A 25,681-nucleotide genomic window follows, 5' to 3' on the forward strand; every position below is an offset into this window, starting at 1 on the left:
CACGTGCTGGGGTAGAAACATCCAAGGGGATGGTGTCTGATAAGTCAACCACCGTAGTGGGTAAAATTTCTGAGGTCGTTTCAAGAGTTGTAGCAGGGGCCTCAGTTGTAGGAATAGGTTCAGCTGTACTTTGTTCAGTTTTCGGTTTCGCCGAAACCGAGACACTCATGATTTGCTTGACCATGGTTTCGCCGAAACCGCGGACCGCGAGTGTCGGTCTTTATCTTTGCGTTTTTTGCTAGATTGGGTAGTCGGGGGATCCGACAGCATAATGTACGCAAAAACAGAACCGAAAAACTGTTCTGCAAACTCCGACCGACGCCTAAGCGTTCGTCGGTTGAAAGAAGCACAGGCCGAACAGGCTGCTACGTCGTGGGCTGGGCCTAAACAAGGCAGACAGTAAGAGTGGAAATCTTTATGAGGTATTTGTTTCCCACAGTTTAAACAATTGTTAACTTTTTCTGACATCGGCTGAGGCAAGAAAGAGTCCCTAACGGGGTACTTAGCTTTAGAAGTCTTCGAAGTAGTATTCGGTAGAAGTAATCTCTGGATCCGACCGACCGGCACTTGCGAACAGCTTCTGCTTCGGGCGCCACGCGGCAAGAAAGACTGAGGAAAATGGCGTCGGCTGATGCCTTTATACCCGAAGACCAACAGAGATGACGTCGGGTGGAGTGCGACATCAGCCGAAGCCGGACCCGGACTTTGGAATCCGGCCGACTGAAGGGCTGCCTGACGACAGGACAACCCACTTGTTATGACTGCAGATGCATCCATGAAGGACATCAGGACTCCCCCTTCCCTCCCACCAGGAGTAAAAGTTTAGTTGGCTGCCATCTCAATCACTCTATAGTCCTACTGTTGGAGTGGGTGGCTACTGAACCCTGGGAAGACTATCCTTAAAGGCATGCAACACTAGGAAGACTACCCTCTTTTCCAGGATATGGATGTACATCTGAGATGCCTTTTACTAGGGTCCATGTTCCACCACCACAAGGAAGAGGAGTCGGTGGTGACCTATTAGTTGAGACACTGGGTCATGAAACCGTGGTCACGAAACTCTGTGACTGCTGGAGAACTCCCAGATAATGTCTGGTAAGTGGGGACATGTGAATGATTGTCATTAAGCACAGGGTTCATAAAACCAATGCGTCTGCTTGAGCATTACAATGCAGGGGCATTCTGTAGGCTTGCTATTGTTGACACAGTGTCGATGTAGCAACTTATAAAAATCAATTTCTGAACTGGCTGCAACTGCAACTTCTGTAGACTGAATGAGATTCTTAGAAAACAGGCATAACCAAAGTACAGTTTTGTACCTACCATAAATGTAGATGTCCGATAGATATGCAACTGCAGTCATAACATATGGGTTGTCCTGCCTCAGGCAGCCCTCGGTCGGCCGGATTCCAAAGTCTGGTTCTGGCGTCGGCCGGTGTCGCCTCCTCTCCGACGTCAGAACGGCTGGAGTATAAAGGCATCGGCCAACGCCATCTTCTTCAGTGTTTCTTGCCCCAGATGCCAGGTGCCCTCCTAGGAAGGCTAAATTTGGTGAACGGACAAACAATTCCAGACATGCACAACAGTAATAAACAGATCCACCATAGGAGATACCCCCAGCTAATAGGAATAAGGGGAGTGGACCCGTAAAGAAGGTTGCAGAAGGGTAGGAGGGTGGGAAAATCCGACTGCAGTTGCATATCTATCGGACATCTACATTTATGGTTGGTGCAAAACTGTACTATGTCCTTCAAGAATGCAACTGCAGTCATAACATATGGGTTGAATACCATAGCCAAGCTGGGGTGGTTGGAACTAAGAAAGTGATGGTGTAGCTAAAATGCCCTGCAGGACTGCCGAAGCAAAGCCTGCTCGGGATCTGGAGTATAAAGGCAGGTTGTAGTGCTTGGTAAATGTATGCATGGAGCTCCATGTAGCAGCCTCTAGAATGTCCTTTGTAGCCACTCCTCTTAGGAAAGCTGTGGATGTGGCTATAGCTCTGGTGGAGTGTGGCCTAATATTGGCTGGCACACTTTTTCCATGAAAAGAATAGCAGAATCTGATGCAGTGTCCAATCCATTTGGAAATTGTTTGTTTGGAGATTGCTTTTCCTTGTACTCCAGCAGCATAGGCTACAAGCAGTTGGTCAGACTTTCTGGTGGCCTTAGTTCTGTCCAAGTAGTAGCGTAGTTGTCTGTGTATGTCCAAAGTATGCAGCAGTGCTTCCCCCCCGGTTTTGAGGATTGGGGAAGAAAGTAGGCAGGTGAATGGCTTGGTTTAGAGACACCCTGGAAATTACTTTTGGCATGAATGAAGGATTGGTTCTTAGAGAGACTCTGTCCTGATGAAAAATGAGAAAAGGAGGTACTGCCATGAGTGCCTGTATCTCCGAGACTCTTCTTGCTGATGTGATTGCCAATAGGAAAACCGTTTTCCATGAGAGAAATTGCATTTCTGAAGTTGCTCCTGGTTCAAAGGGAGGAAGAGTTAATTTTTCCAAGACGAAATTGAGGTCCCATGCAGGTACTGGCGGTTTCCTGGGAGGTTTGATATTCTTTATCCCTCTTAGGAACTGTCTTAGCAAAGGATGCGAAAACACAGGTGGATCACAATTGTATTTTGCTGAGATTGCTGAGGCATGAATCTTTATGGAAGAATACGAGAGGCCAGAATGAAACATTTCTGCCAAGTATTCCAATATCTGAGGTATACTCAACACTGTTGTATCCTGACCCCTGTTAGCATTCCAGATGATGAATCGCTTCCACTTGGCTGAATAGGTTTTTCTGGTGGAAGGTCTGCGTGCTTCCAGTAAGATCTCTTGAACTTTTTTGGAAAGAGAGATATCGGCAGGAGTTATGGTAACCTCCAGGCTGTCAGATGCAATGTTTTCAGGTTTTGATGAACAGTCCTGTAATTGTGTTGTGTTAGAAGCAGAGGCCATAGGGGCAGAGGCCACGGTTTGGTCCGAGATATGCTCAACAGCAATGGGTACCAGTGCTGCCTTGGCCAGTCTGGAGCTATCAAAATGCCTGTTGGTTGTTCTGCTTTGATCTTCAGTATCACCTTGGTCAGCAGTGGCAGATGAGGGAATGCATAAATTGTTAGGGAATTCCAGCTGAAGGAGAGAGCATCCGTTTTCCAGGCTAGAGGATGGTGGGTCCTTGTACAGAACTTTTCCAGGTGATGATTCATGTGAGAAGCGAAGAGATCTATGTCCGGTCTTCCCCATGTCCTTGTTATTTGTGAGAAAATGTGAGGATGCAGCATCCATTTGTGTGGATCCAAGAAATTTCTGCTCAGCTTGTCCGCCAGTACATTGTCCTTGCCTGGCACAAACTGGGATTGCAGATGTATCTTCAGACTTAGGGATTTTTCCCAGAGAATCATTGTTAGTCTGCAGAGGGGATAAGAATGAGTGCCTCCCTGCTTGTTTATATACCACATAACAGTGGTGTTGTCTGTCCTTATTAGCAAATGTCCTTGTTGTAGTGATTTTTCGAAAGACTCTATTGCATGTATCACTGCCAACATCTCTTTTTGGTTTATGTGCAGATGCCTTTCCCTTGGTGCCCATTGACCTTGAATGCATCTGCCCCCCATCCCTGGTCTGAGGCGTCTGTTGTAATCATTTGACCTGCTTGAGGTTTGTTGAAAGACATGCCTTTGTTTAACTGACTTGTTTGAGCCCACCACAAAAATTCTCTTTGTAAACATGGAATGAGTGGGATTACGTCCTCTAGGCTTTGGCTGTGTTGGGACCACAAGCTTTTTAAGTACCATTGCAGCTTTCTCATATGAAGTCTTGCCAAAGGTATCAGAAGAATGCAAGATGCCATGAACCCCAGGGCCTGCAGGATTTTCCTTGCAGTCAGCTGAGAGAGCTTTGCTAGGCCTTTGAAGTACTCTGGTAACTGCTGCTGTTTTTCCTCTGTGAGATAAGCCATCTGTGTGTTTGTGTCCAGTTTGGCTCCTAGGAAAGTAATCTGTTGGGATGGCAGAAGTCTTGATTTCTGAATGTTGACTGTGTATCCCAAGGCCTGTAGTAACTGAATGACATAGTCCAAGTTTGCTATCAAGGTTTGTTTGTTGTCTGCTTGTATGAGGCAGTCGTCCAGGTAGGGGTATATTTGAATCCCCTGGAGTCTGCAGTGTGACACTACTGATGCCAGGCATTTCGTGAACACTCTGGGTGCAGTAGATAAGCCAAACGGTAATGCTGAGAATTGATAATGCTCTGTCCCGGCAAGAAATCTGAGGTATCTTCTGCAGCTTTGTCTGATTGGGACATGCAGGTATGCCTCCTTGAGGTCCAGAGTGACCAGCCAAGACCCCTTGCCCAGCATGGGAAGGAGTTGCTGCAACGTCAGCATTTTGTACTTTGGCACCATGAGATAAGTTTTTAGAGTGGACAAGTCCAGTATAGGCCTCCATTTGTTTTCCTTTCTTGGAACAAGGAACAGTCTTGAATAAAATCCCTGGCCTTGTTCCTGGGGAGGGACCTTTTCTATTGCTTTTATATTTAACAGCTTTGAAACTTGAATGAGTGCCTCTGCCCTTTGATGAAGTGTCAGGTTTGGCATGCCTTGTCTTATTGGTAAAGTATGGATGCGGAATCTGTAACCTTTGGCTATTAAATCCAGAATCCATTTGTCCTTGGTTAAGATATGCCAGTTTTTTGAGAATAAGGATAATTTTCCGCCCAAAGGTGCTTCTCTTTGAACCTTTGTAGGCGGTATGAAAGTCAAGTCATTGTGGTTGTCCTTGTGGTGCAGCTGGACTGCCTGCGCCACTTCTTTGATTTGGTGGTTGCCATTGGCGGCCCCTGTAGGAGCCTCGGTATTGCCCTCTACCTTGGGCACGCCTGTTTTTTCCCCGTTGAAACTTGTCAGTTTCTGGAAAGGACCAATTCTTTGAAGGCCAATTACTGCTGAATCTGGGAGGCTGAACCTGGAGGAAATCTTTGACTGTCTGTACTGATTTAGCTTTTTCCTCAATGGACTTCAACACATCTTGTGCATTAGCACCAAAAAGCTTCTGTTTTTCCAGAGGTGCATCAAGTAACTTTACTTTAACATGGTCTGGCAGTGGCTGTTCTTTTAACCAAGCATGTCTCATAACAGCCTCAGTCATAGCTGCCCTACATGAAGCCTCCAATGCATCATAACCACACTGAAGAAAATTATTGCTAACCTGCTGAGTGTTATGTACTAGATCCTGCAATGCCTTTCTATCAATAGGCTCAGGAGAGGCTAGCTTTTTCTGTAAATCATCCAGTAAAAAATCCTGGTACTGAAACATATGAAAAAGGCAGTTAAGTGACCTCATGGCCAGGGTGGTAGAGGTATAAACTTTTTTACCCCATCTCTCCAGGGACCTAGCTTCCCTATCCGCTGGCAGCGGATTCTTGGCTGTGGAAGTAGCCACTCCCTTGGGGCCCTGTGAAATAGTTTCTAAATCCACAGAATGGGCCTTAAAGAGATGTTTTTGGGTGTCAGGGACCCTATACTATCTGTCTGGCTTGACAGGAGCAGGAGGGAGAGAATCAGGGTTAGCACTGGAGTCGGAGAAAACATCATCCAGGACATCCATAACTGGAGGGATAGCTAAAGGTCTGTGCTGGGGTAGCTTGAGGAAGGTACGTAGTCTTTTCCTGGAATCAGAAAATTCCTGACCCTGCCATTTAAAATGCTCCCTCATAGAGTGAAGGACTTCACCGAAGGAAAAATCCTCTGGAGGAGAGGCAGAGGGAATTGATTCCTCAGCATCAGAGTCCTCATAGACCTGGAAGGATTCTTCTTGGGTATCTGACTGCTCAGAATCCCCAGAGGCTTCATCTGAAGAGACGTTGTCTGCCTGCTCAGGTCTGGGCCTTTTCTCTGCAGGCGGCTGAGAACCTCTGTCTGGATGAGGGTGAGACCCCCCGATAAGAGAAATAAGGTATGCAGCAAGAGACATGATCTGTTTATCAGAAGAAGGGGCCTGGGCAGAAGGCTTAGGATGGGCCTTGGCCTGGCTGGCGGCCTTAGCACGTGCAAAGGCCTTGATGGACATGGATACAGGAGGCCTAGCTGCCCCACGTGCAGGAGTAACCTTGTCCACAGGAATGGTGTCGGGTAGATCCAGAACTTCGGTTTCTGGAGGAAAATCAACAACCGGCACCAGAGTAGACTCTGAGACCGAAGGACATGTTAACGCTGTGTCGTCGGCCTGGAGTGGTTGAATTACTGCTTCTGAAGGGACTGAAGCACTCGCAGAGGGTTTAGGAGGAGTATCGGTGGAGGACGCGGGCCGAGGATGTCGGTCCCGGTCCTTTCGTTTTTTGGTAGATTGAGTTGTCGGTTGTTCCGACGGCATGATATAAGCGAAAGATTCGCCGAAAAAGTCTTCGGCAAATTCTGCCCGGCGCCTGAGAGTGCGCTTATTAAAGCAAGCACAGGCAGCACAGGCCGAGACGTCGTGGTCTGGGCCCAGGCAAGGGAGGCAATAAGAATGGAAGTCCTTATGAGGTATTTGTTTACCACAAGACAAACAATTATTAACTTTCTCAATTTGTTCTGACATCAGCTGATGCAAGAAAAAATGTTCCCCAACGGGGTACTTAGCTTTTAGATGACTTCGGTACTGAAAACACAGGAGCTGACCGACCGGCACTTGCGAACTGCTTCTGCTTCGGGCACCGTGCGGCAAGAAAGACTGAAGAAGATGGCGTCGGCCGATGCCTTTATACTCCAGCCGTTCTGACGTCTGAGAGGAGGCGACACCGGCCGACGCCGGACCCAGACTTTGGAATCCGGCCGACCGAGGGCTGCCTGAGGCAGGACAACCCATATGTTATGACTGCAGTTGCATTCTTGAAGGACATCAGTCCCCTATTCTTGATGAGAGGCTCCCTTTAAGTAGTGATTGAGACAGTCATGCAAACAAAAGGAATAGTTTGCTCCCTAGAATTCTAATTCTAATTACAAATCTTGAATTTACTACGCTATCTTTACATCTCCCACTCCTATTTTTAACCACTATGACATATCTATGCTTCTCTAAACATTATGTTCTTTATACACAAGTGTGATGTTCTATCTAATAGTATGACTTTTTTTTACCATATTTATGATCAATCATAAGAGCTAATGTTGATTCTCAACATAAGTTTGTCATTTTTTCTTTTTCTTGTATTACATTCCTTGCAACATATAGGACATTTCTGATTGTCACAACTTAAGTTTGTATTTTCTTAGATTATGTATTCTCTGTAACTACTGCCCCCCCCCCCCCTCCTGGAAATCCAAACAGCATACCCACTCCCCTTCATGAAGGCAACAACTGCACATGGACCATCTAGAATGTTTTTTTTAATCAGTTTAAGTGACGGAGGTCTTCCAGATGCCTGAGGTCTTAGGTCTTCATCAGAACCAAGATAATTCTTGGATAAAACCTGAATTCTTCCTGGTCTTATCAGACTTCTTAGACTGCTCTTTTTGAAGTAGGTTGTTTACCTCTTGAACTATTGCCTTCTTTTGAAGGGGTGGGGCAAGAGACATCTGGAAGCAGTAGAGTGGACATTGATGGTGTTTCTGAAAAGGTTAATGGGCCAACTTTCCTGTATTAAAGCCCACCACACTTTAGGATGTAAGGAAATGTGTCCTCTGACCACCTCAAAAGGGGAACAATCTGGAAGCCCTTCAAGGATTCTGCTGCCAGTTTCTGGGGGAAAAAGGGGTTTCAGATTTTCTGGTTTTGCAATCCACCTCTGCCTCTACAGCAGAAGATGTTAGAGAACCCATCAAGATCACAGAAAGCTCTTGCTCCACACTGCTCATACTGAGGTGTTTGGAATCTAACCATACGCTCTTCACTTTCTTTTGGTTCCTAGCACATGACCTACTGAGAGACTAAAAGCTTGACCCCGAGAGCAGTGAGCGTTCTGCCTTCCCGCTCACTCTACTGCAGTCCATCTTTTGCCTTTAGTACAAATAATGCGCCAGCTCCCCCTTATGATGGTTCCAAAGGCCATGATGAAATGCTACACCAATACAGTTAGCCTAAGCAGTGTCTGCTGTAATGCCCAACCCTGCTTCCCTCATTGTTCCAACTGCAGCACTATGTAATAATCACAAAAAGACTGGTATTAGTATTCATAACAGACAACTGTGACTACATTTGTTTCTAAGTGGCAGTTTTCTGAGGGTGTCTAGAGTCTTTGTCAGCTGTATCCCTGTGATCTTGATCGTATGCATCAATTAAAAATTGATAGCGCTAACTGAAAAAGTACTTGAAACAAGTACATACTTTCCTATGTGATTTGTGACCCTGGATTCCTTATCAGGAGGATGAATCACCTGAACATCCTCTGGGGCCATGTCTCTTAGAAGCAACCGAAACAATGGAATTCACAGGGGGTTCCCTAGTTCCAGTGAAGCCCATCTTTAGGCAGCCTGAGGACTTAACCATTTTCCGGGCAATGAGTTCTACTACATCAGGCTCCTTTGAGCTCACTAGCAAACAAAGTCTACTATTTGATCAGCAGGGGTGAGCAATCAAAGCTGTTGGTGGGGAGTACTGGAAGACCTCACGAAGGATTCTCATCAAGAGAGGAGGGGTTGGTAAGCAGAAAGATGTCCTCCATCTCATGATTTCTAGGATTTGCCTGAACTTGGGGTCTTCTACTTCTAGAGGGTACTGAAGGAAAGTAGTCCCTTCATCATCAAGGTCCATGTCTAGGGTAGGGGACTCTGAAGGAGACTCTGAAGAGGATTCCAAGTGTTGCTTCTTATACTTCCTCTTTCTGGGAACACTGAAAAGAATTTTAAAAGCATTCTGAAGGGGACTCTTCCCCATACTATCTGGGCTTCAAGGGGCCTTTGTATTCATGGCCCAACTGACAGGAAAATGAATAGCCAAAGCAGCCAAGCTGTCTGGTGTGGAATGATGGGGCCGCCACAGTAGGCGCTTGCTTGTTTTATTGTTGAAAATGTTTAGGTTTTTCTCAGGTCCATCTCTCCAGTCTTGACAGTCGGTGTCAAAAGCATTGGAACTCTCAGTGATCGCCTTGATGGCAGTCAAGACAGAAGTCAACAGAAGAACCACAATACAGAAAGTCCCTGGCACCAGGCTCAGGCCTGAAATCAATAAGAAGGCCTTTGGCACCAAGGTGTCAATCGTTGATAGTGTTGACTGTGAAACCACCTACGGGGTCAGAGGTCCAATCTCTGCATCCAAACATAGGGACCAACAATCTTGGGACTAATGACTCTCGGCACCAATGCTGTCATTGCCCATGCAACTGATGCCAAGGGTATTGATATAGTAGAAAACTATACAGTCTGTGCCAGAAGTAACGGTGTGGTTTCCATAGATGAATCTGACAAAAGAACACTTTAAAGCTATGGCTGCTCAAGCTGCAGAAGATCTATGTATAGCATCAGAAGCAGCAATAAGATAAGATTTTTTGACGGGAGGGGGTACAAAATAGTGCATTTTGGGAGGATTACATGAGTGCAAGCTTGCAGAACACTATGAAAGTCAACAAAAGTTCCCTGCAGATGCTAGTCAAAGGATTACAATGTACAGCCTAGATGAACTCTAATCTAAAAGCACAAATTATCTCATTCTGATGATAGTCCCCAAAATCCCTCTCAGACCTACAAGCAACCTTTCCCCAAGCAAACTATTCTCCCAACCTATCCTACAATGACCGAGACATTTGAGTCAGTACTCTTAACTACTGCACTACTATCAATTCAAAATCAACTTTTTCAGTTATTCTTACCAATAAAAAAAATAAAGATAAATGGATAACCAAAGCTGCTTCAACTCTTGAGACATAGCCAAAAGCATCCTTGCTCAAGTAACAACAAAGATTCTGGGCCCAGTAAATTGTCATTAGCAGGCAAAAGAAAAGTAACTCAAGCCAACCAAATACTTAGGTCCAAGTATTAGGATAGCTGCACTTGTGGACCATTTTAAGTTTAACTAATTTTCCTCTCAAATGCGAGACGCAAATCCTGTACCTTGTGCCTGTGAGGTAAACACTTTGACCAACTCCATATACCACCCCCGTATTGCACTATAAACAATTCTTGAAAGATTTCTGCAATCTTCTTTATCCTTCCAAAACCCCAGTCAACTCTGCAATACATCTCAACCCCCCCCCGGACTATACCAAATATTTCTACTTTAAATACATTAAAACCTCAGATATTGTGAAAGGTCAGAATCCCAGTTGTCATCCGTCCAGGCTCAAATAACCCCCACCCTTGGTTCAAAGTCAGTACAGAATATATAAATCACTCTCTCAAACATATTTATGACCTCTACCTCCGAGAAATGCTCATTCCTAAAGTTAAGCAATCCCCATAACTCAGACTTCAGACCCATCTATGTACTAACTCACTCTGTAAAGTGGTCAAAAAGCTGATGTACTACCAGCTCACAAACTACACCTCACTGCAACAGCTACTTTCAAGGCACCATTTCTGGTTCTGGGAAGGAAAAAACAACACTACAATCGTATGAACACTGAACACCCTCACTACAATGAAAAAAAAAAAAAAAAAAGACAACTGACATATACAAATTTCCTTAAGTGATCCATGACAGAATGAGTACGTAAGCATCCTCGGAGATCCTCTTTCTCAGCAGCAGCCAAAACAGTGGAGTCCAAAAGGAGTCCCTTGCTCCAGTGAGGCTCTTTAAATTGACCTGTGGACTATCTAGTTTCCAGGCAATGCATTCTACTAAATCAGACTCTTTCTAGCCGATTAGCAAACTAGGTCAATCATTTCACTGAAAAAAACAAGGCTCTGTAATCCATTTTTCTACCTGTAGAGCAACAACCTTCCACAATATAACCTCACTCTCCCAGTATTGCATGGTGATTTACAAGTCTCCATATGTGATCAAACTGCTCCAACAAGACCTCCATGCCATCCTGTGCTAAAAACTAATACTCAGGCCCACCAAAACTAAGATCAAGAAGTTTGGGACTCAACAAAAACCTGGCACATAATAAACCACAACCAGTAGCCACTAGAGAACACCCTATCCATTAAATACTTTGGCCACTGGCTTGACCCTGTATAGTAAGCTTCCCATTCAACATACATTCAACTTTGCCTAAAATGTATACCTTATTCTGGGCACCTACAATGTCACATCTTTCCCTCGCAAAGTCAGTCAGAGGGAAAGGAATTTTCATTTCACAGTTAGAATACAGCTAATCAATCACTGCTGCCTCCAAGAACCCGTATTTACATCAACCATTAACCAAACCTGTTGATTCACTGCCACCACGAACACAGCACCACGGAACAGATCTTAGAAAAGGTTAAGTAGCTACCAATCCAACAAAGTGCAGATTTAATCTAAAACACCCTAACATTTTTACACTGCTCAACCAGAACTCAAAATCAGTCCTACAGGGCTGGGCATAACAGAAAGAATCTACAGTCCAACATGACGGCCCCAACTCTCCCACCACTTGTCACAGCCCCTGCACTAAAAATTCAGGGAGCACAGCTTCACTGTATTAGGACCAAAACTACAGAGCACCACTCCACAGGACACAACCAACTTCCCTGACTTCTGAAACAAATTGAAGTAACACATACTAGAACCTGCTGCATGTCAATGCACCTACCCAGGCATGACCTAATGTCCAATTACCTCACTTGTCCTTTTCTTTTAAGTTTTATTCAGCTCCTAAAGTACAGTTTTGTACCTACCATAAATGTAGATGCTCGAGTGTACACCCTGCTGCAGTCATCACACTTGGGTTATCCTGTCGTCAGGCGGTCCCGCAGTCAGCCGAAATTCCAAAGTCTTGGTCCGGCGTCGGTTGCTGTCACTTCTTCCCTGACGTCATTGCGCCAGGGGTATATATAATGCATCCAACGCCATTTTCTTCAGTTTTTCTTGCCCCAGATGTCGGGTGCCCCCAATAAGGTGGTCAGTAATTAGTACCAAATTAAGTAATTTTTGCGCAAACACAAAATCCCTCCAGCTATAAGCAAATACATCAGGAAGGCATTGCAGAGATTTAGCCAGTTAGATCAGAGGGGATGGAGGGAGGGTAACCTGGACTGCAGCAGGGTGTACACTCGAACATCTACATTTATGGTAGGTACAAAACTGTACTATGTTGATCGTGTTACCCTGCTGCAGTCATCACACCTGGGTAGAATCCCAAAGCTACGGATGGGTGGAGGAGTTATAGAGGGTTAGAGGTGGCTAGAAGGCCCTGCAGAACTGCAGTGGCGAAGTCAGCTCCAGAGTAAAGAGATAAGTGATAGTGTTTGGTAAAGGTGTGTACTGAACTCCAAGTTGCAGCTTCCAAAATCTCCTTGGTTGGAACCCCCCTGAGGAAGGCTGTAGATGTAGCTGTTGCCCTGGTAGAGTGGGGCCTAATGGTAGCAGGAACTGGTTTTCCATGATGGGTATAGCAAAAATGAATGCAATGTCCTATCCATTTGGAAATGGTTTGTTTTGATATAGCCTTCCCTTGTGAAGCTGTAGCATAGGATACAAAGAGCTGGTAAGATTTTCTGAAAGCCTTAGTTTTATCCAAGTAGTAACGAAGTTGCCTGTGAATGTCCGTGAATGTCCAAGGAATGCAGGAGTCTTTCTCCTTTGTTCTGTGGATTTGGGAAGAAGGTGGGTAAGTGGATGGTTTGATTTAAAGCCACACTGGAAACCACCTTAGGCATGAAGGAAGGATTAGTTCATAGAGAAACTCTGTCTTGATGGAAAATGAGGAAAGGTTCCACTGCCATTAGTGCCTGCAGCTCTGAGACTCTTCTAGCTGAAGTTATTGCTAGCAGCAGGGCAGTCTTCCAAGACAAAAACTGTAGATCTGCAGAGAAAGCTGGTTCAAAGGGAGGTAGCGTAAGTTTTTCCAGAACAAAATTGAGGTCCCATGTTGGTGTGGGTGCTCTCCTGGGGGGCCTAATGTTTTTAGCCCCTCTGAGAAACTGCCTTAGAAGTGGATGCGAAAATAAGGGTGGATCCGTGTTGTAGTGGGCTGAAATAGCTGATGCATGGATTTTAATGGAAGAAAAAGAAAGTCCTTTGTGCAACATCTCAGTTAAATACTGTAGAATCTGAGGCATGTGAGGCTGAAGTGTGTTTTGGCCTTTACCTTGGTTCCAGGCACAAAACCTTTTCCATTTATCCGAATAGGCCTTCCTGGTGCTGGGCCTCCTAGCTTCCAGAATAACATCCATAACTGCTTGGGAAAGAGGAGCTGGCTGGATGCTTAGGTGATTTGCCATGCAGCCAGATTTAAGGTTTTGAGCTAGCTGTGAAGAATCTGATTGTTTTGCTGTGTGAGCAAATGGGCAATTTGTGGTAAAATCCAAGGTGGGCCCTGGGCCATATTCCTCAATAGTGGGTACCAGTGCTGGCATGGCCAGTCTGGGGCTATGAGCATCAGTCGTGGTCTCTCCTTTCTGACTTTCAGAACCACCTTTGTGAGGAGAGGCAATGGAAGGAAGGCATATACTGTCAGGTTTTTCCAACTGAATGAGAGTGCGTCAACTTTCCAGGCTTGATGGAGCAGTGTCCTTGTACAAAATTTTGTTAGTTGATAGTTTTGAGGACTGGCAAACAGGTCTATGTCTGGAAGGCCCCATTTTTGAGTTATCATTGCAAATACTTGTGGATCCAGTTTCCACTCGTGGGGATCCATGATGTTTCTGCTGAGGTAGTCTGCCAATGTGTTCTTTTTTCCTGGCAGGAATTGAGCTTGTAACTGAACTTGGTAAGCCAGAGCTGTGTTCCACAAGGTCATTGCTTGCCTGCATAGAGGGTAGGAGTGTGTACCCCCTTGTTTGTTTATGTACCACATTACTGTGGTGTTGTCCGTCCTTATTGTAAGTTGTCCTGGATGTAATAGATTCTTGAAGGCTGTCAGAGCATTCTGTACAGCTAGCATCTCTTTTTGATTGATGTGCAGATTCCTTTGATCTGCAGTCCATATGCCCTGAACGCACTTGTCCTGCCATATGTGCCACCCAGGCGTAGTCCGATGCATCTGTTGTCATAGTTTGCCTGGCTGGGGGCAAGGTGAAAGGCTGACCCTTGTTGAGGTGACATGCCTGTGACCATCATAGAAACTCCTGTTGTAGGCAGGGAATGAGAGATATTATTGTGTCCAAGCTGTGGCTGTGTTGAGACCATACGCTTTTTAGGTACCACTGTAATTTCCTCATATGCAGCTTTGCAAATGGTATTAGTAGTATACAAGATGCCATGAGGCCCAAGGCCTGCAGAATTTTTCTTGCAGGTAGTTGGGTCTTTGTTGCCATTGTTTTGAAATATTGAGTCAGTTGTAGTTGTTTGTCTGGCGTCAGGTAAGCCTTCTGGGCATTGTATTCAAGCTGGCACCCAGGAATGTCATATTTTGTGAGGGTACTAGTTTTGATTTCTTTTTGTTTACTGTGTACCCCAGGCAACTTAGAAGATGTTTTACAAAAGCCAGATATTGCAAGAGGATGTCCTTGCTTTCTGCTTGGATGAGGCAGTCGTCCAGGTATGGGTATATTTGAATTCCTCTTTCTCTGCAGTATGTAATTACTGGTGCCAGGCATTTTGTGAAGACCCTGGGCGCAGTAGATAAGCCAAAGGGCAGTGCAGAGAATTGGTAATGGGCTGAACCTGCAGTGAAACGGAGGTATCTTCTGCAACTTTGATAGGGACATGCAGGTATGCCTCCTTGAGGTTCAAAGTTACTAGCCATGCTTTCTTGCCCAACATGGGAAGCTGCTGCTGTAGTGTTAGCATCTTGAATTTGGGTACTTGTAAGAAGGTGTTTAGAATTGAAAGGTCCAAAATTGGTCTCCAGGCATTGTCCTTTCTGGGAACTAGAAAGAGTCTCGAGTAAAATCCTTGGCCTTGCTCTCGAGTAGGTACCAGTTGAATGGCTCTCATGTCCATGAGAGCTGTAATTTGTTTTTGTGCCTCTGCCCATTGATTTTGTGGCAGGTTTGGCATTCCTCTTCATTGGCAAGGTGTGGAAATGGAATCTGTATCCTCGTGAAATTATGTCTAGGACCCATTTGTCCTTTGTGACAATGTGCCAGTTGTCTGAAAAAAATGCGAGTTTTCCTCCCAAGGGGGCTGTCAAGAGAGTGTTGTTTGGCCAGATGAGGTGCAAGTCATTGAATTTGCCTTCTGGTAGTCTGGGACCTGCCTTCTCCTCCCCTCTGTGTTGCAGTGCCCCATTGTCGAGGTTTGTACTGGGCTTGTGGTTGTCCTTTGCCTCTTGGACGTCTGTATTTACCCCTCTGTGGTCTGTCAGAAGCTGGAAAGGACCAATTTTTTGTTGGCCAATTTCTGCTGAAGCGAGGGGGCTGTACCTGTAGAAAATCTTTGTCTGCATAGATTTTGCCTTATCCTCCATTTTCTTTAAAACTTCTTCTGCTTTAACTCCAAAAAGAACATCCTGTTGTAAGGGAGCATCTAGAAGCTTTGCTTTAACATGATCAGGCAGAGTTTGTTCCTTTAACCAAGCATGCCTACGTATAACAGACACAGTGACAACTGCTCTGCAGGAAGCCTCCAAAGAATCAAACCCACATTGTAAAGTATGTTTGCCCACCTGTTCAGTTGCATGCAAGAGATCCTGCATTTCCTTCAATTCAGACTGCTGAGGGAGTGTGCTCATTTTTTGTTTTAACTGAGACATTAGAAATTGCTGATATTTTAGCATGTGGAACTGGCAATTTAGTGCCCTCATAGCTAGAGTGGCTGAGGTGTAAACCTTTTCCCCCACCTGTCTAGTGCTCTGGAGTCCCTTTCAGAGGGTACAGGATTTTTTGTCATAGAAGCCTTAGCCCCTTTGGGACCCTGGGAGATGGTCTCTGGATCAGCAACAGGGCTTTTATAAAGGAATTTGTGGGAATCAGGCATAATCTGTCCGGTTTGGCTGGAGCAGGAGGCAAAGAATCTGGGTTCAAACTGGATTCTGAGTAAACATCATCCACAATGTCTAAAACTGGGGGGATGGCAAGTGGTCTGTGCTGGGGGAGTAAAAAACTCTTTGAGCCTTTTCTTTGAGTCAGAGTAGTCCTGACCTTCCCAGTGAAAATGTTCCCTCATAGTGTGTAAAGTTTCCCCAAAGGAGTAGTCTTCAGGAGGAGAAGCTGACTGAATAGAATCCTCAGCATCAGAATCTTCATAAGGGGAGAAGGAGTAATCTTGGTCCTCAGAGGAGCCTGAAGAAATAGACACTTGTTCAGAGGAGGCATAATCTTCCTCTTGTCTAGGCCTTTTGTCGGGTAGGGGTTGGGAACCCCTGATTAAAGAGATCAGATCTTCAGCCATTTTGAGCATCTGTTTCTTAGGCATGGGGCCTTGAACTGGAGACTGAAGTGCAGTCTTTTTAGGTTTAATAGGAGTCTTAGTCTTAGGATACGTTTTTATGGTGAGCGTCGTCGGACTGAAGGCGCCTTCAGAAACCAAAGATGTTTCTGCAGTACCGACATCTTTATCAGCAGTGTCGTCAGTAGGGGCTAAACAAAACGGCTGCGTCGGCCTAGTACTTTCCGACAAAATCTCCGAAGCAGTCTCTGGTTCCAGGTCTGCGGTAGTCAGGGGCTGCGTCAGAGCCTCACTGAAGACCGGTGAACTGGAGACCGGACCAGCTGAGGCCTCGGAGTCTGGCTTGGGTCTAGGCTGCCTGTCCTTATCCTTGCGTTTTTTGTGCACGCCGGTAGTCGGTTGCTCCGACGGCATAGTGTAGTTAAATTTTCTACCATAGTGTCATGCGAAGTCAAAGCGTCTTTTAATAGTACGCTTATTAAACCTAGCACAAAAACGAAAACCAGTGACGTCGTGGTCTGGGCCTAGGCAAGGTATGCAGTAAGAATGAAAATCCTTATGAGGTATTTGCTTCCCACAAGAAATACAATTGTTAACTTTTTCTGACATCGGTCTGAGGCAAGAAAAGTTTCCCCAACGGGGTACTTGGCTTTATTGAAGACTTCAGATCTGAAATTCGACTTCAAAAATCTCAGGAGTCGGCCGACCGGCACTTGCGAACGGCTTCTGCTTCAGGCACCGCGCGGCAAGAAAGACTGAAGAAAACTGCGTCAGATGCATTATATATACCCCTGGCGCACTGACGTCAGGGAAGAAGCAACAGCAACCGACGCCGGACCAAGACTTTGGAATTCCGGCCAACTGCGGGACCACCTGACGACAGGATAACCCAAGTGTGATGACTGCAGCAGGGTAACACGATGAACATCATCACAACCCTCCCTACACCTCCAAGCTCACCCTTTCCCATCCTACCACCATGGCCCTAAAAGGAATAGGCCGCATCAAGCCAATCTAAATAAAAGCTAAAAATGTAGATACTGCTGCAAACCACATCTTCATAAGTATGCAAACCCCAAATTTGACTCAGTCAGATCTAAAGCTATACATGTAATCATTCCATTTTAGTTATGTGTGCTGCTCTTTTTAAACTTTTTATACAGACAACTACTTCAACTATTCACTGATTGCACTGCCTGCATGTTTCTCTACCCCAGGCATATAACATGTCTCTGACGAATCAGTGCTCCATCTTCAGTCAGCAAGTTTAAATAAAAATAAATAATGCAAATCCACAAGTCTCTGGGATATGGGAAGAAATAAAGACTCCACCAAAAATCCATGGGTACAAGGACATGCAAAATCCACAAAGAAAGGCCCTCAAATGGTAAAAAACAGAGAATACCACTGCAAAGCTTTGCTAGCCACTGCACCACTCCCTACACAATTGTCTATACCACTTTTCAGTAAACTATGTTTCATCAAAATTATACAGAATTTAGCATGTATGAATACACCACCATCATTTATTTTAACAAACTGTTAACCAAATACAAGTACTACTCTAATCGATTAATTTAATATTCGGGCAACTGATAATGATCTCTGTACATTTGCTTAACTGTAGTCAGACCTCTGCCTTGGGTAGGTGAAGGTAACCCAACTTAGGTCTGCAATGGTAAGTGTGCAATGGTAAAGAATTTTAGCAATTCTGTCCTCAAAGGTTTACTTTAACAGTGTTATCAGAAAGGCTGCCTTCGAGGGAAAAAAAACATGTAAATAAGAAAATATTTCACATATCTTGTGATCCAAAACTTGTACACTGCCTTGACTCAGTTTAGGAGTAGCTTAATGGGTCTCAGCTACTTAGGCTGGAGGCATTGTCCCTGTATTCAGATTTCTACAGGTTCCACGTGTGATCTGGATCTAGCAGTCCAAGCCCTCTTATTTCTCTGCATATCAGTCTGTGAACACTAGAATCAGATGTGAACCAGCTTCAGCAAATAAACACATCATAGTGGAGAAACAGATTTGTCACAACGGCTACCTCCTCTGGAACACACTTTCTCTACAGATTAAGTAATGTCAGGCACTATCCTTCCTTTAAAGAGGAATTAGGCAACTAGCTAAGTATCCATAAATTCACCCTTGTATGACTGGCTTACCGCTCTCTTGAGAAAAGAGGCAAGGTCAAAGGGTAGGTACTGGCAAGGCATAAATGCTATATGGTTCAGTTGTCCTGGACATCCTACAAATGGCTAAAGCACGCATTTTTGATAAAAAATTTACATTACTTTTACACATATATAAAGAAGGACGTATTTTAGTACTGAACAAGCAGAATCTGGCATGCTGGTCAAAGATTAGTAAATTTTCTGTGGACGGGGGTTCATTAGGTTTACCATTTTCACAAATGAAGCAGTCTGGAAGGTTGTTTACAGTAATCTTAATGGAGACACAACAAACAACCCCTCACCTTTAAAAATTAATAGTTAAAAACAGTTTTAGCAATGGTTTCCAACTTACTAGATGCATTTTCATGAAAAATTCTGATCTACCTAGCTATGTCACACAGCAACCAGTCAAGTCCACCATTAAACAGACTATGTTCATCTGCAATTTAGCAACTGCACCACATTTAGATGAAGAAGCTATGAAGCTCCAAGTTAGCTGCAATAATACCAACAGTTGTGTCAGACAAAGAAAAGTCAAGTTTTGAGAGCAAAATCTCGTTTGATTTCTAACAAAAAGTTATTATCGGTGTGAAGGCTGCCAGCCCAATAATCTAGAATTTTGTAAATAATTCTATGTCACTGTAAATATTAATATGATCCATAGGCTTGTCTACAAATGTAAGTAACTGGTATGTTACATGCAGAGCTTCAAAAATGTAACCACAGTGCACCCTACTGGAAAAGGGCAGAAATGTATATGTAATAATGCCTGTGCAAATGTATATTTTCATTGTATAAATGGGGACATACAGAGTTAACTTGCAAACTAAGAAAATAAGTAGAGAGCTTTACAATAGCATTTACCACAGCTAGAAGACAGACTGTCTATAGCTACAGTTTCTTTCTATTATCTTAAGACAGAAATAATTACAAGGTTTAAAATGTAAAAGTGCTAATTGTTTTACAACTTCCAGTTTCAGGCAAGCTTCTAAGAGATAAGTGTCAGCTTCTAATAGAAAATTATTTTTAATACAGACATTCTGTTGGTATCCGTTTAGCCTGGGAACTAGAGTTAAGTGTCAAACAGTGATGTCACCTAGCAAACCCAGCGATAATGTGCATTATTAACTTAAGAACTATCCGAGAGAGAAAGTCTGTGCATTTTGTATTTGCCTCTGGATCTGAACACATCCATCTTCAGCACTTCTCATCTGTATTTGCCTGGCTCTGTAAGACTTGAATCATAGTATTTCTCTTAGAGATAGGAAAATAGTACAATCAATCTAGATGTTTCTATACTCATGTGAGACTGTCCTGCAATGTTGTCAAAGTATTTCCTGTGATTCTGAACTCTGTTGTATTGAGTTACTGAGTATGGTCTTGTGCTTTTATTATTTATTAAATATATTTAAACCTTTTAATTGTGGCTGGTTTTGTTTAGAGATAGTTAAGCTTTTAGAGGTTTCATTCTCCTTGTGGATTATTAAAGTTTTCTCGTGTTTCTAAGTGCAGAGCCTGATTTCCTTCAAGTGTGTGGAGTATTTGGTAAACTTTTAGAGTACTTGCATGTATTTGTAACGCTGTACAGGTCACTCAAATAGCCTTAAAGTCTTGGTCACATTTACCATTTGGATAATAGTAACATTACACAGTAGAATTGGTCACCCTTGGTAACAGCCTTTTAGTAGCGGATGAGTAAGGATGGTTGGTGGCAGTGATTCCTACCTTATAGTCTGGGCAGTAGGTGGCATAGCTAGTGAACCTGTGCCAGCCTTCTCCAGGAGTGTCTGTGTGTTTGTATACAAACCAAATCTCAAAGTGCGCGTGTGTGTGTGTGTGTGTGTGTGTGTGTGTGTGTGTGTGTGTGTGTGTGTGTGTGTGTGTGTGTGTGTGTGTGTGTGTGTGTGTGTGTGAGCTACTTGGGCAGGGACACAAAGCACAGGTTGGACAGAGAGGGTGCTGGAGGTTTTGACTTGATCACTCGGCTGAGATCTTAACCCTACAGCTGTGCCAGTGGGGAGTCTTATTGCGGATATGGAGAGAGAGGGAGAAACCAGTCCCAGACTGTCTGTGATCTCTGTGTGCTCTTAGGGGAAACTGTACTTTACTGTGTGTGTGTACTTGTCATCCTTCCAATGTGCATGTCCCTCACTGGTGTTAGTGGTGAGGATTGAGGCTCCCTGATTACTGGGCCAGTGCAGAGGAGTCAAAACTGGCATGATGAACAGCACACTTTTTAATACCACACGAAAATAAGCTTTGTAAAAGCTTTTTAGGTGTCTAAAAAAAACACACTGAATTATGAATTGATGCTATTACTTGCAAATTTGTTTAGTCATATCTGCTCCAACAGTGTTAATACCACTACACCAACAAAAACCTAATCATGCTACATGACAATACAAGTACATACTTATGCTCTTTCCTGCTTACTGCTCCACGTGCTTCATTCCTGTGCCATTTACACTCTTAACTCTCTGAAAACAGTACGCACAATGATGAACTTCTACTGCTTCCTACCTCATAGCATCATAAAAGCAACTTAACAAGCTAAACACGATTACTCAGGAAGCAGCATTTGTAATAAAATCATTAAGTACAGAATGAAAAAGCCTACAAAAGGTGAAATAAAGTGGAGGTGGGTCAGCTTGGAAAACTAAAAGAAACAAGAATTCTGTATGAAAATAGCAGCATACCCGAAAGTTCCTGGTTTACAGCTTGCACTACTGGTGTAGGACACTCACACATCATAAATTTAGCAAATGAGAAAAACACAAAACTTAAACATTAGAAATATTTAAAAAAAATCAAATTACCACTATAGTTACAGGTTTACTCTGTACATAAAGCTACCTTTGCAACAGTTTGTGATAAGATTTAACTTAAAAAAAAAAAAAAAAAAACTCACCAGATCAATGAGGTCGCTGAGGTTCTTCTCAATTTGTTGTGGAGGCAAGCGCCTCATTAAGTCCAAGGCACAGTCCAACTGCTGGTCACTCTGGAAAAGAAAAGCAAGTAGTCAATGACATAGCAGTCAAAACAGTACTTCCTGTACAACTTTTACATTTTCCTAAATACAGACTTAATTACTGCATTGGCCTGCATGCAGACAAGAAGGATACTTTAATCACCAGGAATGAAGCACTTGATGTTCAGCTTGCAGTGAGAAAATAAGAATGGTCAAGAATCAGATAACTTTCTTCATTTAGGGCCAGAACAAGGTCAAAGAAGATGCCTGACCTCCCCTGGTGGGGTTCAAATGAACTACAAATTAGCCTCCTAACTTTCTAAGACTTCTTCTGCAGGAAGGTCCAGGGTTGCTGTGCACATGCATGAGCATGACTATTACCACATAATAAAAACAACTTGAAAAGTACAGTTGCGTAAGCACACTTACCAGAACAGTAGATGTTAAAATGATCACTGCTGCAGTAGTCTTAGCTTTATGGGTTATATCATGCCAATATGTAACAGCCAGCCAGCTTCCGAAAACCCAAAGCAGCTTAACCTGAGATGACCAAGACAAGGCCCTAAGATATCTGCTGGAAACACAAACATTGTAGAAACAAGTCTCAGAGAAAGAGAATCCCACACAGGGACAGTCTGAAACAGATCTCTCCTTGGAGTCAGTCAGAAAACTGAGGAAAACCCTGTATCGGTCCATTCATCCTCATGTCCAGTTTCAGAATCCTGAATCTCTTCAGGAAAGAGGGTATCCCTCTTTCCTTTACTAGAAACTTTTACAAGATCAGTAGCCTGACAAACTCTGAGCCAGATCAAGTAAACTACTCCTGTCCAAGGAGGTTTAAAGACGAGTACATGCGTTAAGTTTTGTTTCTTTTTGATAGGAAACGATGTGGCCATCAGTGTTATTAACAGCATCAACAGCTTCCCCAGGGTTGGGCACAACATTCCAAAAAACAGGGAAGCCTTCCCTGTTTCCTCTCCCAGGGCCAATAAAAGTGGCTCTTCCTTGCCCACTAAGGAGACTCCAACAGCCACAGAGGACATGGCTAACCCTTGGACCATACTGACTGTATATGCTACACCAGTGGGATCGGGGTAAAAGATGGGTGGTCTGACGTACAACAAATGACCACATCAGTGTCACCAGCCTACAGCTGAGGCAAATTGTTAGTCTACTGTGATGGCAAAGGCTATTTTCTTAACTTTTTCTTTTTGTGGCTGGAAGAAGAACGGACAGTGGGACCGACAGATTGTTCCATGGTCACGCAGAAAATGGTGCCACTTTCCCAGGGAAAAACAAGTCTTTACGTCACTTTTCACAAACATGGCAAAAAGCAAAGCACACAAATTTCTCCACAGTAAAAAAAAAAAAAAAAAAAAAAGTTTTTCAGTTACTTTAAACATCATTTAAACTGTGATGGGAAAAAATGCTCCCATTTAAAAGTATTGTGTACTCTCGAGACAGTTTGTTAAAAAAAAAAAAAAACACAACCTCCTAGCATTAAAAAAGCTTTTCCTGGAGAGAAAAGTATCATTAATAAAATTAGTAAATGGAAGTTGTTTTTCCACAAAGGGAACTTATCTACCCAGTAAATGGACAGCACAAGTTGAAAGTCAATCCTTGCAAGCCTTAGAGAAGAGTACTCTTCAGCTGCAGTAAAGTTCTGAAGGGTTTGGTACACAAAATTGCTTTTCAATCAGCTCAGCTCAAGCTGCCTGACAGTTAGGGCATGTGGAACGTACCCTGAAGCTTTGGAAGCTGTCTGGCTAATATCTTTGGCAGGATAGAACCCATATAATCAAGGCTACTGCAGCTGTGATCAACATGATGAACATCTTTTGTTCCAAGGCAAGCAGCGTCCTACCCTCAGAAACAAGACAAGGAACAGGACAGCAATTCTGTGTTTATTATTCAACTATCTACCTGGAACTTTTGGAAACAAATGCCAGAAATATTTCTTTTCCACTCCTTTTACAACAGAAGAGGTCTAGGGACAGAAAAACCCAAATATAAAAACTAGAAAACTATACTGTTTCTGAATTACTAAAGAGCCTCTTAGGACAGTTTAATCCCTGGGACTTCAACTTTGGTGAAGCACTAAAAAATCCTTTGTGAAGGACGGAACATTGCTTGACCAAGACTAGGAAAGCTACCACTCTCTTACCAGTTGAGAACTACTGCTGATCATAGAGGCTCTTTCCCACCTACTCACGCACTTGTGCTGTGCTCTCCTACCCCACCTCCAATAAAATTCATATATAAATAGCCACACCTACTTCACCCACCGGTTTTACCTCCTCCCATGTCCTCCATTTTCCCCACTTACCCTTCTTACACATTTTCCCCACCCAACTTACACACCTAACACCTTGTGCTCCATTAATTACGAATCCTTGAACATTTAAACTAACAAACCCAAGGTATGTGAAGCTATACCTAGTGCTTTTTCTTAACTTCAAAACATGCAACCCTCTACTCCTACAACTTAACTACCCTACATGTTCTTTCAGTTTGCCTTTTTCTCACCGACACACACCCTCTTACTTGCACAAAACATGAACTTCAACAACTGTTCCAACATCACTCATTCAGACCACAACCAGCCTATAAAACTATTCAATCAATCCAACCTACACCAGAAGAAAACCATTTCTATTTCAATTACACCTTCTCCCAAACTCTCTTAGCCCCAAAACATAACTAAAGACCACTCAGCCCCAAAACATAACTAAAGACCTCACTGAAAAGTTATTTACTCTTAAAATAATTTGTGAAAGGGATGTACAACTCAGTCCTGGCCCAAGCACCAAATTAGTTGCCCCACTAACAATTTTGGCCCCAACAACACACTGGCCATCGATTACCAAATACCTCTACATCCTCCAATAGAAACAAAGACCGAAGAATATCCACCCTTAACACAGCTAGCCTAACCAATAAGTGGTCTGGATTGGAAACCCTTCTAAATGAAAACCCTTACATCTTAGGCCCAACTGAGATATGGTTAAAAAGAGAACTTCTACACAGCCAAGTACATAGAAGCAAACTACAACTTATAGACAACAGAATGAAACATTTGACAGGCTAAAGAGAGGGGTTGCAATCCTTACCAACTAAAAAGTAGGGCCTTAAATGACATAAGGACCTCCTATTTCAAACACTGAAAATGACAAGAGCCCAACTAGGTCTTGGCAAACCTAGCTCCAGAATGTCATAGACTGCTGCATATTCAGAAGGCATACATCCCTTGCCATCCACAATCCCAATCTTGAAGCAACTACTTGCTGATATATTCATAAGGAAACTCCCTCCCACCACCCCCAAAAATACAGTCTCATCAGGAAACTTTAATGTTCAACCCCCTTGTACCAAAGCTCACACACAAACAAAAATGCTGCTATTACAAGGGCAAAAACAAACTGCCAGAAAACCTACTAGGCCAAACAAAACTGGGAACAACTCCACCCTAGACCTTATTAACATCACACATAGGTGTCCACAGCCCCCCCCCCCAAACTTAAAGTTACCACTGCCCTGTCTTTTCAACCTGGTCCTTCAAAGCAAAAAGGAAATGTCCACACATTTTAACATGCAGACCAATAACTCAAACTCCGTGGAAGTCCAGGCACAAACTCAGAACCAAAAGAGAAAGTCTCTGCAAAGGCTGCAGTCCCAAAACCACTTTTTGAGAAATCCCTACAGATACTGGGATTTGTGAGCAGTATGACCTGTATCCTAATGGTAATTAAATGGTGAACCAATTTCACTACTAACAGCTGTATCTCATAATAATGCTAGGTTTGTGAGGACCTGGTTTAGTAAATCTGTGCCCCTGGTAGAGGAGTACATTATCTGGTCTACAGAGTTTGCATTAATAAAACCTAGGAAACATTATGTGCATTTATTTGTGGGAATGTGGGTCTCTCAATTCATGGGCAGAGAACTGAAATCCTCAAAAGCAGCATTTGCTTCAATGATGAGGGACTTAAGCATTTTTAGATACAGATACGCCTTATGGGTTTACAAGCGTCTCGCAGGGAGTTCTGTAGTCAGACAGGATATGATGGGGGGGGGGGATCTTGTTAGTTTAAATGATATGCCAATGTTTTGAACCTTAACATACAAAGCATAAACTCACATGCACAACTCTTCCTCCTCAGAAAATGTTTTGGTCATCTTCACATTTAAAACTGCAAACTCTGCACTCTCCTTGCTCCGACAT

General features: G+C 43.5%; 1 protein-coding gene across 3 annotated transcripts in view; it reads right to left on the reverse strand.

Annotated features, from left to right (window-relative positions):
• CAPZB (capping actin protein of muscle Z-line subunit beta) overlaps nt 1–25,681 on the reverse strand; it is a 1,142,657-nt gene that overhangs the window by 935,987 nt on the left and 180,989 nt on the right. For all 3 annotated transcript variants that reach the window (XM_044061787.1, XM_044061788.1, XM_044061789.1), the window contains exon 2: nt 21,400–21,489. In XM_044061787.1, coding sequence (XP_043917722.1) covers nt 21,400–21,489 — 90 coding nt within the window. The remainder of the gene's footprint in view (nt 1–21,399; nt 21,490–25,681) is intronic.

The sequence above is a fragment of the Protopterus annectens genome, chromosome 2.part0 (assembly GCF_019279795.1).
Source record: "Protopterus annectens isolate FY-2018-M chromosome 2.part0, PAN1.0, whole genome shotgun sequence".
Classification (NCBI taxonomy): domain Eukaryota; kingdom Metazoa; phylum Chordata; order Ceratodontiformes; family Protopteridae; genus Protopterus; species Protopterus annectens.